We start from the raw sequence: 17,083 nt of genomic DNA, 5'->3' as shown, positions 1-17,083 counted from the left end.
CTATAATATATAAGGAGGAAAGCAATAGGTGTTACACAATATCTTTCATAAGTGGAACTGCACAACCCTTCATTTATGTAAATGCTTTTGCATTGCTGAATATAAGCCAATGTCTGCTTTAGAAAAAGTATACTGGGCTAGGTAGATCTTTGGTCTGATACATCAGAGGCAGCTCCTGCAATTATTAATGGCATAAACTGTAAAGTTTCATATACTTAATGCAGCATCGCATGATTTCCCATGTTTATGTAAAGACATTACAAAACACAACACATTCTACTGATAACATTCCAAGAACCTCCTAAATAGACTGAACCAAAATTGCACCTATTTTGTGTCATTATTTGTCATTGGCACCTGTCATAGGTGGAGCTGCGGTGGCTCAAGTGGTTAGGACGCTGAACTGCAGGCTGTGGAAGGTCAGTAGTTCAGCAGTTCGAGACCCAGGTGCTACATGATGGAGTGAGCTCCCATCTCTAGTTCCAGCTCCTGCCAACCTACCAGTTCGAAAGCAAGAAATTGCAAGTAGATAAATAGGTACCACTTCGCTGGGAAGGTAACAGTGTTCCGTGCGCCTTAGTGTTTAGTCATGCCGGCCACATGACCACGGAAATTACTTTGGACAGCGCTGGCTCTTCGGCTTTGAAACGGAGATGAGCACCACAACCCTAGAGTTGGGTTCGCCTGGCTTTCGAGCAAGGGAACCTTTACCTTTTTTACCTTTCATAGGTATGGTATATTGTATATGTTGTCACTTGTATACCTAGTAGGTAGGGAATAACCATAGAATACTTGACCACCGTATACAGATAATTGAAATACTTTTAGAATATTTGGATATTATATCACTAAGATTTTCATTTGAATTATGATCTAATTTACTGCCCAAACCCTGGTATAAAATCCTGCTGTCAGTAATACTTTACAATGACATTAATATGTGAGCACAGTTCTGTTGACTTTATATTATGCTTGATTTATGAGTATTTAATCTATAAATAATTTAGAGTTGAAGATTGCTTTTCTGTCCTACAAAGAGGCAAGGCTTTATAATCTGTATATATTTGCAAATTAAAGTTAATTCTCATCTTCCAAGGCTTGTTTCATAAGTTAATCTTACTTTTCTTAAAAAAAAAAATACTATTATGGCATCAACATTCTAAGCCAAAGCACTGTTTGAGTTCAGGTCACAGAAATGATTTTTTTCACTTCCCATTGCACTCTCTTTCCCATCTAGAATCCACCCACCAGGCACTCCTGTGATATGGGACTTTACTCTGAGAAGTAGGAATGCTGTGAATCTCCCAGCAAACCTATTTAACAGTCAAGCATGTGCCAGTTTGGTGTAGTGGTTAAGTGCACGGACTCTAATCTGGGAGAACCGGGTTTGATTCCCCACTCCTCCACTTGCACCTGGCTGGATGACCTTGGGCAAGCCGTAGCTCTGATAAGGAGCTGTTCTTGAAAAAGAGCACTTTCCGTCAGAGCTCTCTCAGCCCCACCCACCTCACAGGGTGTCTGTTGTGGGGAGGGGAAGGGAAAGGAGTTTGTAAGCCGCTCTGAGACACCTTTCGGTAGTGAAGGGCGGGGTATAAATCCAATCTCTTCTTCTGCTGCTGCTGTTGAATGCTGACAATCAAACTGTGAGCTGATGAAGGGCATGCTGATGAAGGGCATGAAGCAATTCAAACAGCTGCCAAACAAGTTTGCAGTTACCTATTGGTCAGAAGGTGGCTCACATTTAATCAGGGGATCAGCTCCCAGAACTTCCCTATATCCTAGTCTTGGGGAACCATCTGGGAATGGACTTCTGATACCTGCCCCCAAAATAGGTATACAATGAAGCTGTAGATCAGAAGTAATTCGCTAGTTGTAAAAAGGAAAGGAGAAAAGAAATGTTTGTCTTCTCTCTCCTCTAAGCTGGTTGGGGACAGAAGCAGTGCTTTTGATCTCCCCATTGCAAAAGGGAGTGCAAAATAAGATAATTTCTTTTCCATCATCTCCAAGCTGGGAGGAATGGCATAAGCAGTGCTTCTGTTCTCCTTATTTCAAAAGTGAAAAGATAGTTTCTTTTGCCTCTCCTCCAAGGTGTGCAGGCTAGCAGTGCTTCTGAGAGGAGAAAGAGAGACTTTCTGTGTCCCTCATCACCTGGGAGTCAGCTTCTGATAGCTGCAAGAAGCCTTTTCCTCCACATAGAGTACAAAAGACCTGCTGCCTAGAACTTTCAGGGGGGCAGGTATTCCCCCTCACTTGCTACCAGTAATGGATGGCCAGGACCAACTACTTGGAGTAAGATTTCTATCATCTGCCTTCCCCTGACAAAAAACATTGGACTTTGACTCAACAGGGCTTCAGCTTGGTAGGCTTTTCTGGTGGGTGGATCTTTTCCCTGAGATTAATCACTACCCCTAAACTTTTTTTTTTAAGGATAAGGAATGAATCTTGGGATTCTTTCAGAGCTGTTTTCTCAGGAGCAGTTCTCAAAAGAGCTCTACCTCACAGGGTGTCTGTTGTGGGGAGGGGAGGGGAAGGAGATTGTAAGCCACTCTGAGACTCCTTCGGGTAGTGAAGGGTGGGGTATAAATCCAATCTCTTTTTCTTTCGTGTGATTTAAAAGGGGAATACTTTGTTTATGGAAAATCTATTACTGTATAAGTATAATTTTACTCTAAAACCTTTTCCAAGGTGTTATGCAATGAAACAAGTTCCACAAAATGAGATGTTGCAACAATTTGTAATTTCCAGGTTCACACTGTGAGCTTTAGCACAGTTCCAAATGTTTACATGCCGTCTGAAACAAGCGTTATGACCCTGAGAGTTCTTTTCCAGCTCAGACTATAATTCAAGCCTGGGAAGATCCTCTCCCTGTCCTATTGCTCCTTTCTATTCTCTATAGCTCAGCATTAAACATAAAGAGTGTAGGAAAGAGGAAGACTCCAGAGAGTTCCTGCAACTGCCATTGGGTACATTTGGGGGAAGGGAATGGAGGTGAGAGAACAGAAAAGAGTTGTGAATGTTGCAGAATCATTGGGTGTCATGAGGGCTTAAGAGAAGGATTCACAGGTCACAAAACTTTCAATGATATTGTTGGGAGTATTACAGGGTCTGAAAATGAGAACTGTTCAAACCACTTATTCTCTAATTTACACTATATTTTTAGGTTTGAAAAGTATAATCCCAAATCAAACAGGGAGGAGACTTTCTCTGAGTCCATTTATAATTCCCAAACCAGAATTTTAACACACTTTTCCTTCAGGCCTAAAGTAGCATTGTACCTAGGCCCCTGCCACACGGCAGGGAGAACACTGGGCAAAGTGCGGCTTTTAAAAGCCGCACCAAAAAAGAGACGCCGCGGCGGGATCCCACGATCCCCTGAGCCACGTCGCCGTTGCTCCCCGGCACGATCAGATGCCGGGAAGGAAGAGACGAATGGGAGGGGGAGGCTGCCGAACTGCGCATCCTCGAGCATGCGCAGTATGGCCGGGGATGCGTCAGCGAACAGACGTGCCGGCGATCCCACAGCCGACGGTAATGCAGCCTTTCGTAAAGAACCACCTAAGTAGGTGGTTCTTTTTTGCCGCGGGTTTTGGCCGGTAGGGGCGGATTGGGGATGGGCTGGGAATGGGCGCAGCACGATTCCCAGATGTTGCTGTGGGATCGCGCCCGTTTGCTGCGGCCCCGATCCGTCCTTCTCCCGGCCCAAAACAGCTCGTATGAACACGGCCTTAGTGTATGTTTTATTCTTCATCCCCCATTTATAATGGCATGGGACTGGATCCCATTATCCATTGGTGGAAGGTGCAGATGGTGAAGGATAATTTCCACATTCCTCCCCACCCCTCCACAGCAGTCCCTTCCAGTGAGCTGGAAGTTTGCACTTTGGAGTGGGAAAGAAGTGAAATGGCCCTCCTGTCTCTTGTTTCATCAGAGCTGGCATTTTCAGAAGGAGTGGGTGATTTCACCCTCTTTCCCCTCAGTGCAGCCCCTGACCTATGTGGATGTTAGTTTATGAGGATCTTATGATTCCAGCATTCAGCTTTCCTCTGGGCAGAAGGGAGAGGGGAATGCAGGAATTATCCCCAACCTTTGCACAAGCAACCTTTGCACTCTCATGTAGATATATTAATACCTTACTGAAATACATATCCTTCAAAATATGTCCTGGTAATTGCATTAGACACATATTTACAACTGAGAGTATTTAATCCTTGTACCTTGGATTTAAATGTACTGTGACATGGCACAGAAGTCCTCCAAAAATTGCTTGGTAGCGTAACAACACTTGAACAATATGTTGAAGCTTGGATCACATTTGCCACTTGAATTACATAGTTCCTGTCCATGTCAGTATCAGTGACTGGATTGGGAGGGGCAGTTCTTGTCTGGGAACTCCACTTAATCAGAACTTTCACATGTCAGTATAACAGTGTGCAAGACAAGCTCTAAGACTTTACTGGCAACCTTAGTAATATGCACAATTTACCTATTTATTGTTCACACAGTGTAATAGCTTGAGTGAGGAAATTGTGTGCAACAAGAATTAGAAAGGCTATGAACTGCATAGGGGTATTTTTGTTTCATTTAGAGAAACTGCTTGACAAGGGTTACAACTTGCTAGTGTTTTATAGGTCTTGTTCATATTTGCACAATGAAGCATGACTTATCACAGACAGTGAAACAAAGCCAGATGTTTCTCGTGAACTGGTCATTATTGGTATTATTTTGTCTTTCTCTTTTCCCTTCTTTGTTGGATAAAGGTTATAGGGTCAGTTACAAACCTGCAATCAGCAATTATTCTATAGTACCTTTTTTTTCTTTGCAGTTTAGAGATACTCTGAGAACACTGATACTTTACCACTTTTTCTGCTTAATCTGTTCTATCATATCATTAGGTGGTATAGTTAGTGCTCACAAAGCTGAAGATTCATGGAATTATGTTTGTAAAACCCTTTATCACTGTAGAATAAATAATTCGTAATTTAGCTTTCTTTTTTATTATTTTTTATTTGAAAAAAAAACATGATTGCACAAACTGGCTGCTAATTTTAAATCAGGGGCTATGTGGCCAAAACATGGGCATAATGTGGGCAAAAGAGAGGGCAAAAAAACAGTTCTGTGGAGAATACAGTGCAATCCTAAAAACACTTTCCTGAGAGTAAGCCCCATTGAATAGACCTTAGTAGAATTCAGAGTAGACCTGCTTAGGATTGCTCTCTTAGTATAAGTCACACAAGCAAAAGTAAGTTGAATAAATAATGACATAATGTAAAGGAGATGCTTTGTTATGTATTCCACAGATGTATTCCACCAGATGTATTTGCATATTCAAATGCTGAATTGCGAGCATGTATTTCTTATTTTAAAGGACAAAGGAAGAAGTAGGTTGGCATATTAATCTGATTTACTCCAGTCTAAACCAATAGATTTGGGTGAGTTTAGACTAGAGGAACTCTGCATAGGATTGCACTAGAAAAAGAGAGAGAGACTAGTCACTACTTCTGGTAGTAAGGGAAAGGGTCTGATGATGTTAAAGGTCAGAACTCTGTTCCTTGTTGAAGACTTGACCTGGGAAATGGAAAATTCTGAAAAAGGCTGCTCAGAAGGATTCTGGGGATGTGGGGGGAGAGTACTATCATCTTTGGCTATTCTCCAGTAAAGGCCTAACAAAAGAAAGAAACCTGGGCTGCAATCACAAGCAAAATTAGCTGCGAATGCCGGACGGATTTAAAGGGCACAATCAGACGCAAACATCTGGGAAGAGTCCTGCACCTGTCGGCGACCTGTTTTGCTCCGCCGGAGAAGCGGGGTAAAAAGGCACTAGAGAAAGTCTGGTAGCAAACGGGTTGGTATGGACCAGGAACGGACTTTCCCCTGTGTGATCACTCCAGCGCGCTTCCATGGCATATTCCGACTCTATGCCGTTATTTTTTTCCCCATTTCAGTATGTGCATCATCGCACACTGCATAGGGAGCACTCCGTGCGGAGATGCGAATCATTGATCCCTTGTTTAAGCACACCAGAAACACGCAGCGACCCCCCCCATTCAGCCGCGGTTGCATCTGATCACGCAATAGCGGGCTGCCCTTGCAGCTCCCAGGGACTGTGTGATCGCACAAATGCGGGTCAGTTTCCTCCGGAGGCAATAGCCTCGCTTCCCCCCCACGTTATCTCATGCATTTGATTGCAGCCCTGGTATAAGAAATGTAAGAAGGATGGAAACTGAAATCTGGCCTCTTTAAGATTATTCTGCGTACCTCTTAATTCACTATCATTGAAGGGCACACTTTGGACATAGAGAGAGAACAGCATTGTAACTCATTTTATTTGTAACCAGTGACTTTAATTTCAAGCAACATTTTTTCTTTGTATGTTTGTTTTATCTCAGAAATGGTAAAGTACAGCAATTATTTGCTTGATTTAATGTAATCTTAATTGAGTTGGAGCTACTACTGATATATTGTGTGTTTCTCAGTTGCTCCTGCAGAACTTTCAATGAACACGTCATTACTACTGTACCCATAGTCCACTAGAAACTTAGAACATGCTGAGTATGAATAATGTTGACACCTATTTAACTAATTCTGACAAAACAAGTAGTCTCAAAACTTGGTATTTATCAGTACCGAAACTTTTATGAAACTCTGCAAACTTCTGTCCTGCTGATCATACTTGGCATCTTTCATTAATTTTTCGCTAGATGACAGCTGTAGTGGTGCTTGGGAAAATGTTAAGGGAAACAGTTTGTTATTTACTGCTCTTGATCAAGTGCAGCTAATTCCTGAAAATTTGAGTCTTGCTCAACTTATTATAGGCACATCTTATTGCTAGAAGCCTCACAATCTTCTAGTTTAAAAAAGATCAAAAACAATCCCTTGCATGTGCTTTTAGCAACTAGTATAAATAAGCAAATCCTTTGCTGCAAATATCAGATCAAGAAACTATAATTTATTATTTACATGTAGAACACCTCCTTTATCATACTGACAAAGATAAAATACATGATTTTCAATATCCATGAATATTATTAATTGTTGTAATTGTGCATTCTTATTATGTAGAAACTAAATATTAGCTGGCATAATAGAGATGTATTTTTGTAACTTGATCTATCAAAATATGATACCTTTGACAATAAAATAATAATAAATATTCTCCAGTCTGCAACTCAATTAGAAATTATTACGACCTGACCTGGATAGCCCAGGCAAGCCTGATCTTGTCAAATCTCGGAAGCTAAGCAGGGTTGACTCTGGGAAGTACTTGGATAGGAGACCTCCTTGAAATACCAGAGGTGGGAGGTGGGGGCAGGCTTTATTCAGCCACCTCTGAATATCCTCCAGGCCCCCAGTAGGGGTCAGTCATCAGAGGTCACCATGACTTCCAGGTGCATACACACTTTCTCTCACACAAAAAACATATAAAAATACCAAAAAAAGAAAGAAATTATTACAATTAACCAATGAAAAGCCAAAGAAAGCCAGTGTGTTGTAATGGTTAGAGTGTCTGAGTAGAATCTGGGAGATTCTACTCAGGTTCAGATCCCTACTCTGCCATGGAAGCTTTTTGGGTGACCTTGGGCCAGTCATTCTTTCTCAGCCTAACCTACGTCAGAAGGTTGTTGATGATAAAATGGCAGAGAGGCAACTATGTAAGCCACATTGGGTTCCCACTGGAGAGAAAGGCAGGGTATAAATGAAATAAATGAATAGTCATTTCACAATATATTGCTTTATACTCCTTGTCTTTAAATTGTTCCCTCTGTGCCTTTCCAGACAAAGTCATTGCGGATTATATAGTCACAACAGGCCCATAGCTAGGACAGGGCACTGGGGGTGACACCCCCTTCTGAATTAGCTCCACCCCCTACCCCCAGTCTGCCCCATCTGCTTGTGCTGCAGTGGCCACAGCATGCAAGAAGAGCTTTGAGGCAGGCAAACATGGCAGTGGGCAAGCTTGGAAGTGGGCAAGCCCGCCCCAGTGCCTCACTGTGACTGCAGCGGCCGTGGTGCTCAAGAAAAGCCTCGATGCAGGCAGAACAGTGGGTGTTGGCGCCACCTGCTTGCTCCACACCAGAGGAGGCCCAGCTTCTCCTTTGCCATGGCTCCCCTCCTCCTCCTCCTCACTCTCCAGCCAGCAGGAGGAGGCTGTGGCAGAGGGGAAAGACACGTGGGGTGCGCAGCTGGGCAGCTAAGTGGAATGGCCTGCTCCGATGCCTTACATGACCCGGGATGGCTGGGTTGGCCAAAGCACAGTGAGGCACCAGGGCAGACCATTCCACTTAGCTCCCCTCACCCTCACCGTCCCCTCCTGCTCAGCCATGTGACCTTGTCGGGTCTTCTGCAGTGGAGGCCATGTAGAGGCTATCTATCACCCTCACGTCCTGTTCCGCTGGCGAGGCTGCGCAGTGACTTTCCACCAAGGTAAAGAGCTTTGGCCAAGCAGGAGGGGAGGGATGGGGTGGCCTCCCGCTGTGCTAATTTAATTGGCTCTGTTAATTTAATTGACCGATGTGCTAATTTAACTACTGGAGCTAATTTTATTGGCCCCATGCTAAATGCAGAAGTGACATCACCACGTCAGGGCCACATGGGCACCCCCCCGCCGCCAAGTATCACCACTCTGTCAGGTGACCTTGGGCCTGTTACAGTCTCTCAGCCTTGTGAGGATAAGGTGGAGGAGGAGAGAACAAAGTGAAAAGAGCCAGTTTGGTGTAGTGTTTAATTGCGCGGACTCTAATCTGGAAGAACCAGGTTTGATTCCCCACTCCTCCACTTGCAGCTGTTGGAGGACCTTGAGCAAGCCATAGTTCTGGTACAGCTGTTCTTGAAAAAGAGCAGGTGCTGTCAGAGCGCTCTCAGCCCCATCTACCTCACAGGGTGTATATTGTGGGGAGGGGAAGGGAAAGGAGTTTGTAAACCGCTCTGAGACTCCCTTGGGTAGTGAAGGGCAGGGTATAAATCCAATCTCTTCTTCCTCTTCTTCCTCTTCTTTTTCTTTTTCTTCTTCTTTAGATCCCGATCAGGAAGAAAAGAGCAGTATAAATTACAATAAAATAAAATATTACTCCTTACTTTTCCAAAGAAGATTACATAATTAAAAGCCAAGGAATAAGAACAGTATACTATATATGATAAATAATGCAGTAACCTGGATTACAAAATTAGAAAACAACACACTAAAACAAGATAGTGGGCAAGCTTGGATAGATTTACAAGAAAATAGGACAATGCAGTAAAGCAGTATATTATAGCAAGCAGTGGAATAAATTGGATTGCAAGATTAGAGAACAACACTATAAAAGCAGTATGTTAAATACAATGAATGGTGGACTGAAAATTGCCTAACATTTCACAGATAGTAACTACAACACCATTTTCCAAGCTCTCCTCTGAACTAAATTTCAGTTATTTTTTCATATTATTTTCAGTAAGAATACATTAATAAACATAGATAATATAACCTTAAACCTGTTCTTTAATGTTTAGAATTGTTTATTTCAGAAAGTTTTGCATTATCTGGAGGAGGGAAAATTTACATTCTCCTTTAGGTTGTCTTTAGAGTCTCAAATTTGAAAGTTAAGAGGAACCATTTTTAATTGTTTTCCTGAATAAGCATAGACCATATCATTCTACCCTGTAAACTCTCTGTTGAGCTCAATTACTTTTGCTTGAATTAGAGCATATCCTTTAGAAATACTTCGTGCCACTGGAGCCACACAGCAGCTATAAAGCTAATGGATTAAGCTCTCTGAAGATTCATGTTGTGTCCAAGAAAGACATGTCATATGGCAGTAGATTTCTAGCAGCGCTGTGCCACAATATTTTTTTAGCCTTTGATAGCAAAAGCACTAACACTATATACCACTGTTCCCTCTAAGCTGAGTTAGTGTGAGCTAGCTCACCGTTTTTTAGCCTCCAGCTCACATATTTTTATCTTAGCTCAGGAAGGAGGGCTCCAGAGCAAACTAATTTATGCAGCAGCCAAATTACTTGCTCACAACTTTATTGCCAGTAGCTCACAAAGTAGAATTTTTGCTCACAGTACTTCACAGTTTGAGGGAACATTGCTATATACCTGGACATCCAGTGAGCTTTTGATAAAGTCTGCCATCTCCAACTGGTCCAGAATGTGGTGGTGCGTGTTCTTACAGGATCCCCATTTATGGTCCATATTCAACCGGTGCTCCACCAGCTGCACTGGCTCCAGGTCGAGTACAAGAGCAGGTTCAAGGTTTTGGTATTAACCTTTAAAGCCCTAAACGGTCTGGGACCAGCATATCTGTGGGACCCCTCCTGGTACATTCCTCAAAGAGCGTTACATTCAATAGATAACAACTTATTGGTGATCCCTGGCCCAAAAAATATCCAGTTGTCCTCAACCAGAGCCAGGGCTTTTTCGGCCCTAGCCCTGGCCTGGTGGAACTCTCTGCCGAGTGAGATCTGGGCTCTGTGGGAGCTGATACAGTTCTGCAGGGCCTGTAAGACAGAGATGTTCTGCCAGGCCTCTGGCTCAGGACACTGATGGTTTCCGTCTGGGCTGGCCTCCCTTCCTTTCCCCCCATCCCTTTTTCCCGTCCCCTGTTGCTTATTCCCTGTTTAACATTCGGTATACTATTTATTCCCCCCTGGATAAGGGACACCATGTCATGCTCCCCTTTTATGTACTAATTATGACCATGACCATACAGCCCAGAAAATCTACAACAACTAATTATGAATATTGCTTATATGAATACTGTTGTCACCTGCTTTGAGTCCTCTTGTACAGAGGAGGGCGGGCTATAAATCTAATAAATAAATAAATAAAGTCCTAAATAAGCACTAGTCATGGGATAAGAAAATGGGTCCTCTCATGAATTAAAAACTGATTAAGCAGAGAGATTGACAGTAAATGGACAGTTCTTGTGATGGAGGGAGGGGTGTAGTAGAGTTTAGCAAGGATTGGCATTGGGATTAATGATATTTAACTTGTTCATGAAAGATCTGGAATTGGGGTAGCCAAGTGATTTGCATATAGCACCAAATTATTTAGGACAGTGAAACCCAAAGTAAGATTGTGAAGTGCTCCAGAAGGCTCTCTCCAGATAGGGTGAGTGGATGGCAACTTGACAAATGAAATTCATTATGAGTGTGAAGTACATTCAGGCAAAAAATCTTGATTTTAAATATACAGTGATGGGTGCAAACTGGCAGTGACTGACCAGGAAAGAGGTCTTGAGATCATAATAGGTAACTCTAAGTTGCAAGTCAAAATGCAAAAGTAGTTGCAGAGGCAAATTCTATAATAGGTATTGAAAACAAAGATTGAGTATCTTAATGCCCTTGAACAACTCTATGAAGCAGCTGCTTTTGGAATACTGGGTACAGTTCTGGTCACTGTCTCTTGAAAAGGGTATTGGAGCACAGGAAAAGGCACCCTCTCTGCAGTGAAGCACTAAGAATATTTTTACTGTGGAAAAAAAAGATGGCAAAAGGCAAACGTACTTTTTAAAAAAAAATTCATGGATTAAAGACAAGGGGTCCTCGACATGGCTCTCACCAACATCTTGTGCCCACCTAGTGGTTTTAGAAAGTGGGTAGGGCCAGGTGGGGCTTTTGTCCAGCAGGGCTTCTGATTGGCCATTGGAGATCTGTGGAAGTTGCTTTGACAATAGCTGCCATCACAGTATTGATGTCTAAGATAAGCTATGTATGCAAGAAAATATGTTTAAACAGTATGTTCATTTTAAAAGCTATCTTTCTGCCTGAATTGTTGAAGTTACTATTAAAGCTAGGCATGACCTCACTTCCTGACACTTTATGGTTGGCTTTTCCTCTTGTGGCATCTATTTTGTGGTTTCACCCAACACACTGTGTCAGAATTCCAAAGGTGCCTGTGGGCTCAAAAAGTTTGGGGAGCCCTGGAACTAACTTTTTTTGTCCCTGTCTTATAATAGTAGAATTCTCAGGGATCCAATGAAGTTGATAAAAGATTCAGGACAAAAAAGAAGTATTTCTTTGTTCAGAGTAATTACATTGTGCAATTCACTTCCAGTGAACATAGTGATGTCCACAAGCATAGATGGCTTTTAAAGGGGATTATATAGGTTCAGAAGAGGATAGCCCCATTGATCCATCCAATCCACAGTGACTAAGTGGAACTCACTGAATACCAAGTGGCAGGGGCAGACTTTGGCAGTGGTGCTCTGCTTCTAGGGCTTCTAGCGGCATTTGATTAACCACTGTATGAAGAAAGATGCTGGAAAAAAGCCACTTGTCGAAGAATTAATTGTTTTAGCATTGCTGTTTAATCCATGGACTATGAAACAGAATATTCACTTACTATATTTAAAATCTTGTATAAAGTAATATTTGTTAAAATCCACTTTTTCTGAAACTTTCAACAATTGGTAGATATTTAAATTAATTGAATTTTATTAGGGTTACATGTAAGTAGAAGACTATTAAACGCATAAAGTCTACCTTTGTATGCCAGAACTTGTTACTAATGGTTTATATGGCAATGTAACCAATTCCTTCATGCCTTTTTCTGAAAGTTCTGAAATCTAAGAACTGTAACTCCATTTTATGTTTTGTATAATTCAGTATGCAGGCAGTCACATTTATTATAATAAAAAATTGAAACATATAAATGAAGTTATTCACAATACATCAGTCTCTCTTGCAAATGTAATTTGAAATCTATGAAACATTAATGTGTGAAGTACATAATGCTTTCAGACTGCAGAATAAAAACAAATGAAATATGAGATTGATATTAAAAGTATGCATCAACAAAGTGTTGTTTTCCTCTTCCCTAGTCGGAAGATGTTTATAATACCAAGAAGGATAGGTGTATTCAATTGGACAAATGTGTGTAATGTACAAGGCTTATTATGAAAATGTTAAATGCTTATTATCTGCATATATTACTGTGCACATCCCATCAGCTATTCCTTTCCTTTTTGGGTAGACTTCCTCTACTGAAGTACTATGGGTACTACTAATATGGAGGGAGCAGTTCCTGAAGAGAAGCAATTCACAAAAGTTCTCTAAATAAGAAACCTATCAACTAACCTATCCATTCTCCTCCTCCTCCTCACCTTTTATTCATCCTATTCCTAGTTACCAAGGCACAGTAAATTGAATCATAGTAAATAACCTTATATGATACATAAGCTCTGGAATACAAAAAATTAAAGCTTTATTTATTTATACCCCTCTTTTCTCCCCAAAGGTACCCAGAGTGGCTTACAATCTTTCTCACAATGATTCCATGAACACCTCCATAGTACCTAATGCCATTTAAAAGCCTCACTAGCAGCTGTCATTTCTGACATAGTTCTTAACTGGAAGAGAGTGGAGGCAAGTTCACAACAGCTATTGGGCCTCTGCCTGGTGGGTGGAGCGCCTTCTAACGACAGCATAGCCACACTTATGAAAACATGCTTTTAGATTATTGCTTAATAACCTCATTTCTAATGTGCTCACTATCTGGTCAGATCTTCATATCCTTTGTTTTTCTTTTACCATAACAGACAAATCTGTTAGCAAATAGACTTATTATTGTGAATATATCACATCTTCATTGTTCCTTAGTCAGAGGCTTCACCATAATGTTTCCAGTAGTTACTTTAACTTCATTTCAGTTTCTTTCTATTATTAAGGACATGTTCATGGACACAAAGCCCTTGATCCTTTTTCAAAATCAGAGCACCTATGTATCCCTAAGCCACCTTGGTGAAACTATTAAAACCACAACCCCACTAACACTTAACTCCAGATATACTTTTAACATATGCCTAATTCTAAGGGCACAAAATATAAACTTTACCACAGAAAAGTAGCACAGCTGTCCTTACCAGCCAAAAGATATAACATATGAAAATCATTTGAACAGCAAGGTAAACCGCTCAGTAAAGGCAATATATATTTAGCTCTTATAGATTAATACAAATAACAGCTAAACACAAAATGAGGTAAAATTGCAAGTACAGCTCTACCACAAGGACAGAGTCTCTGGGGACAGCTAATACCCTCGCAGCAACCTGTCAGTTCTTCAAGTAGTAAAGTATTTAGCCAAGAAAAAAAGTTGAAGAAAAATTGAGACTGTTAGAGAAGTAAAATAACTTAACAAAACAGGAGAAAGAGGGGCTGAAAAGACCCCCTCCTGAAAGGGAGGAACAACATCTCTTAGCATCTAAATTAATAACCTACTGATCTAATCTTAGTGATTCCAAAATCTTCTTTCTAACATTTGATATATCAATAGAACACCAAGCACATTTCATGGTGTGTGTGCATTTTCAACCCTATAATGCAAATCAGGCTGACATGTGTACAGATCTTCTTATGGAGCTCCTATGTAACGCTGTGGGAGAGGGGACTGAAGAGTGCTAAATATTTAACCACCCCACAGTTGGGATTTCCCAGACTGAGTTAGGTTGTTCTGTTTCCCCTAATCACTGTTCACCTATCACTTAGAAACCTTTCACAATTCCATTCTATTGATAGTGGGAAAGTAAACTCTGAATTGGTTTTGCCCAGTGTTCACTGTTGTTTTCTGGATGTGTGGAATCTGATGGATATGTAGAAATCTTTTAAATGTGTGAGTGGACCATGGTATCTGACTTGGTTTATGCATCTTCCAGTTTTCAAAAGGGTTGTTGTTTTGGAGGGTTGGGGGGTTGTTCTTGTTGTTTAGCTGTTTGTTAAAACAATGTTGACAATATTATTTTGGTTGAGAAATTTTAAATAGTCCAGAAAGTAGCAGCAAGATTGCTAACAGGAATGGACTACAAGGCCATATCTGTAACATTGGTCTGTACCAACTGCCTGCCCATTTCAAGCTCAAGATGTTGTTTTTGACCTATAAAGCTTTATATGGCTTGGAACCAAAGTAGATGAAGGACTTCTTATTCCCATACAGTCCTTACCCAGGCACTACATTCAGCCTCACAAGTTGTTCTTTATTTCCTCCTGCCTTTGGAGGTATGGTAGGTGACCACAAGGAATAGAGCCTGGGCCAGGAGGGCAGGATAAAAATCTAATAATTATTATTATTGCTGCCCAACTTTGGACTGTCCTCTCTTTTTCCTTCGCCAGTCTCCTTCTCTGTACAGTTCTGGCATCTGACAAATACTATTTTATTTATTCCAAGTAGTTTTTAATTCATCTTTTCCTCAGTTTAGATGGTTGTTATTTGCTGTGCTACAGCTAATTCGAATTTAGTTCCTGTTTTGTTTTATCTATGGTGGCTTATTTGATTTAGTTTTATATTGTACCATATCTTATATTTTTTGTTATTAGTAATGTTACATTTTTGGATGCTGTCAATGGAGAAGCATCTATAAATATTTTAAATTTTAAATGAATATTTTTTTAAAAAAAATTAAAAACGTACTTTCAAATTTTGCAGCCAAAAATAAGTTAAAGTGAAAAGGAGAACATATTTATGCCTGGGGTGAATTCAGGAGATGGATTTATAGAATATAATATGGTATAAAATGGAAACATTAAAATTAATACAAGGAGGTAGTTTAACTTTAGCTTTTGTCTTTAATTATATTTTAATTTTAATATGGTGTTGGTCATACTAAGATATTAGATGATGGTCATGTATTTTGATATGGCTGTAGTGTGTGTGTCAATTGATGGTGCTTTGTTCTCCACCATCAAAAGCCTCCCAATTCAAAAAGGAGTGAGACTGCTGTAACATTTGCAGCCCAATTCCATGCTCATTTACTCAAAAGGAAATCTCACTCTCTTCAGTGGAACCTTTACTGCCAAGTAGTACACATGATTGGAGAATTACTTGTGTAATTCTACTGAAATCGGTGAGATTCGATAACTGCAAACAGCTTCAGTGCCATAAATAAAAGAGTCATTAGTTTAACAAGGTAAGGATGTTCCAGTAAATGTAATAAAACATGAGAAATGGCACTGCTAATATTTGCAACAGCCCATCTCTTGTTGCATTACATTTTCCTCAAATGTTTCTTGGTTTTATTAGCAAATACATATTATGTTACTTTTCACTATACAGTTTTGAGAAATCAGTCTTACAAAATATACTGGATTAGATGTATTGTCCATAAGGAGAGTCACACCATTCTAAACCCATTGATTTCTGTGGACTTAGAAATGTGCTATTTTTTTTTAGGATGGCACAATTTTTAACAAAAATTCTGTTCCTATGGTATTTAGAACCTGTGTTCTTCTGTGTGTATATAAAACATACAACCGAGGGTATATGCAAGGAAAATTCAATCACAGATTAATTGTTCAAGCTGAGTATGAAAACGGGTATTGCTAGGAAGAATGTGGGGGGATTTTTACTGTATTTCTAATGCGATGCGGGATTTGTGGAAATATTTTCTCTGAAATATGCTAAGCAAAACAAATAATGTTGATTATCCTATTACACTAGAACTTTCTCCCAAGTGCTTCCTATTTTATATTAAAATCTATGCAAAGACTTGTCTTACTTGTTTCATAATCTTTGAAAAGAGAACAAATTAACCTACTTCAGTTTTCCTGCCTGTTACAGGTAGAAAAATATTTTAGCATGTTTCTTGTACGAAGAAGTATTATTCATATTTTTTCTTTAATTACAGGTAAAGATTATAGTTCCCAACAGCACAGCAGGTCTGATAATAGGGAAGGGAGGTGCTACAGTCAAGGCTATAATGGAGCAGTCAGGGGCATGGGTACAGCTTTCCCAGAAACCTGATGGGATCAACTTGCAAGAGAGGGTTGTCACTGTAAGCGGAGAACCTGAACAAAACCGAAAAGCTGTTGAACTTATCATCCAGAAGATACAAGAGGACCCACAGAGTGGCAGCTGTCTCAATATCAGCTATGCTAATGTCACAGGTCCAGTGGCCAATTCCAATCCAACCGGATCTCCTTATGCAAACACTGCTGAAGTATTGCCAACAGCTGCAGCTGCTGCAGGGCTATTAGGACATGCAAACCTTGCTGGAGTTGCAGCCTTTCCAGCAGTTTTATCTGGCTTCACAGGCAATGACCTGGTTGCCATCACCTCTGCACTTAATACATTAGCCAGCTACGGATATAATCTCAATACTTTAGGTTTAGGCCT

General features: G+C 40.6%; 1 protein-coding gene across 1 annotated transcript in view; it reads left to right on the top strand.

Moving 5' to 3' along the window:
• The window catches only part of NOVA1 (neuro-oncological ventral antigen 1), a 252,898-nt gene that overhangs the window by 235,271 nt on the left and 544 nt on the right, over positions 1 to 17,083 (top strand). Inside the window, exon 5 of the mRNA XM_015408106.1 lies at positions 16,596 to 17,083. This exon is cut by the window's right edge and continues 544 nt beyond it. Coding sequence (XP_015263592.1) covers positions 16,596 to 17,083 — 488 coding nt within the window. The remainder of the gene's footprint in view (positions 1 to 16,595) is intronic.

The sequence above is a fragment of the Gekko japonicus genome, unplaced genomic scaffold (assembly GCF_001447785.1).
Source record: "Gekko japonicus isolate JY-2015 unplaced genomic scaffold, Gekko_japonicus_V1.1 scaffold61, whole genome shotgun sequence".
Lineage (NCBI taxonomy): Eukaryota > Metazoa > Chordata > Lepidosauria > Squamata > Gekkonidae > Gekko > Gekko japonicus.
The sequence above is the reverse complement of the archived record's forward strand: the minus strand, read 5'-3'. Positions and strand labels throughout refer to the sequence as shown.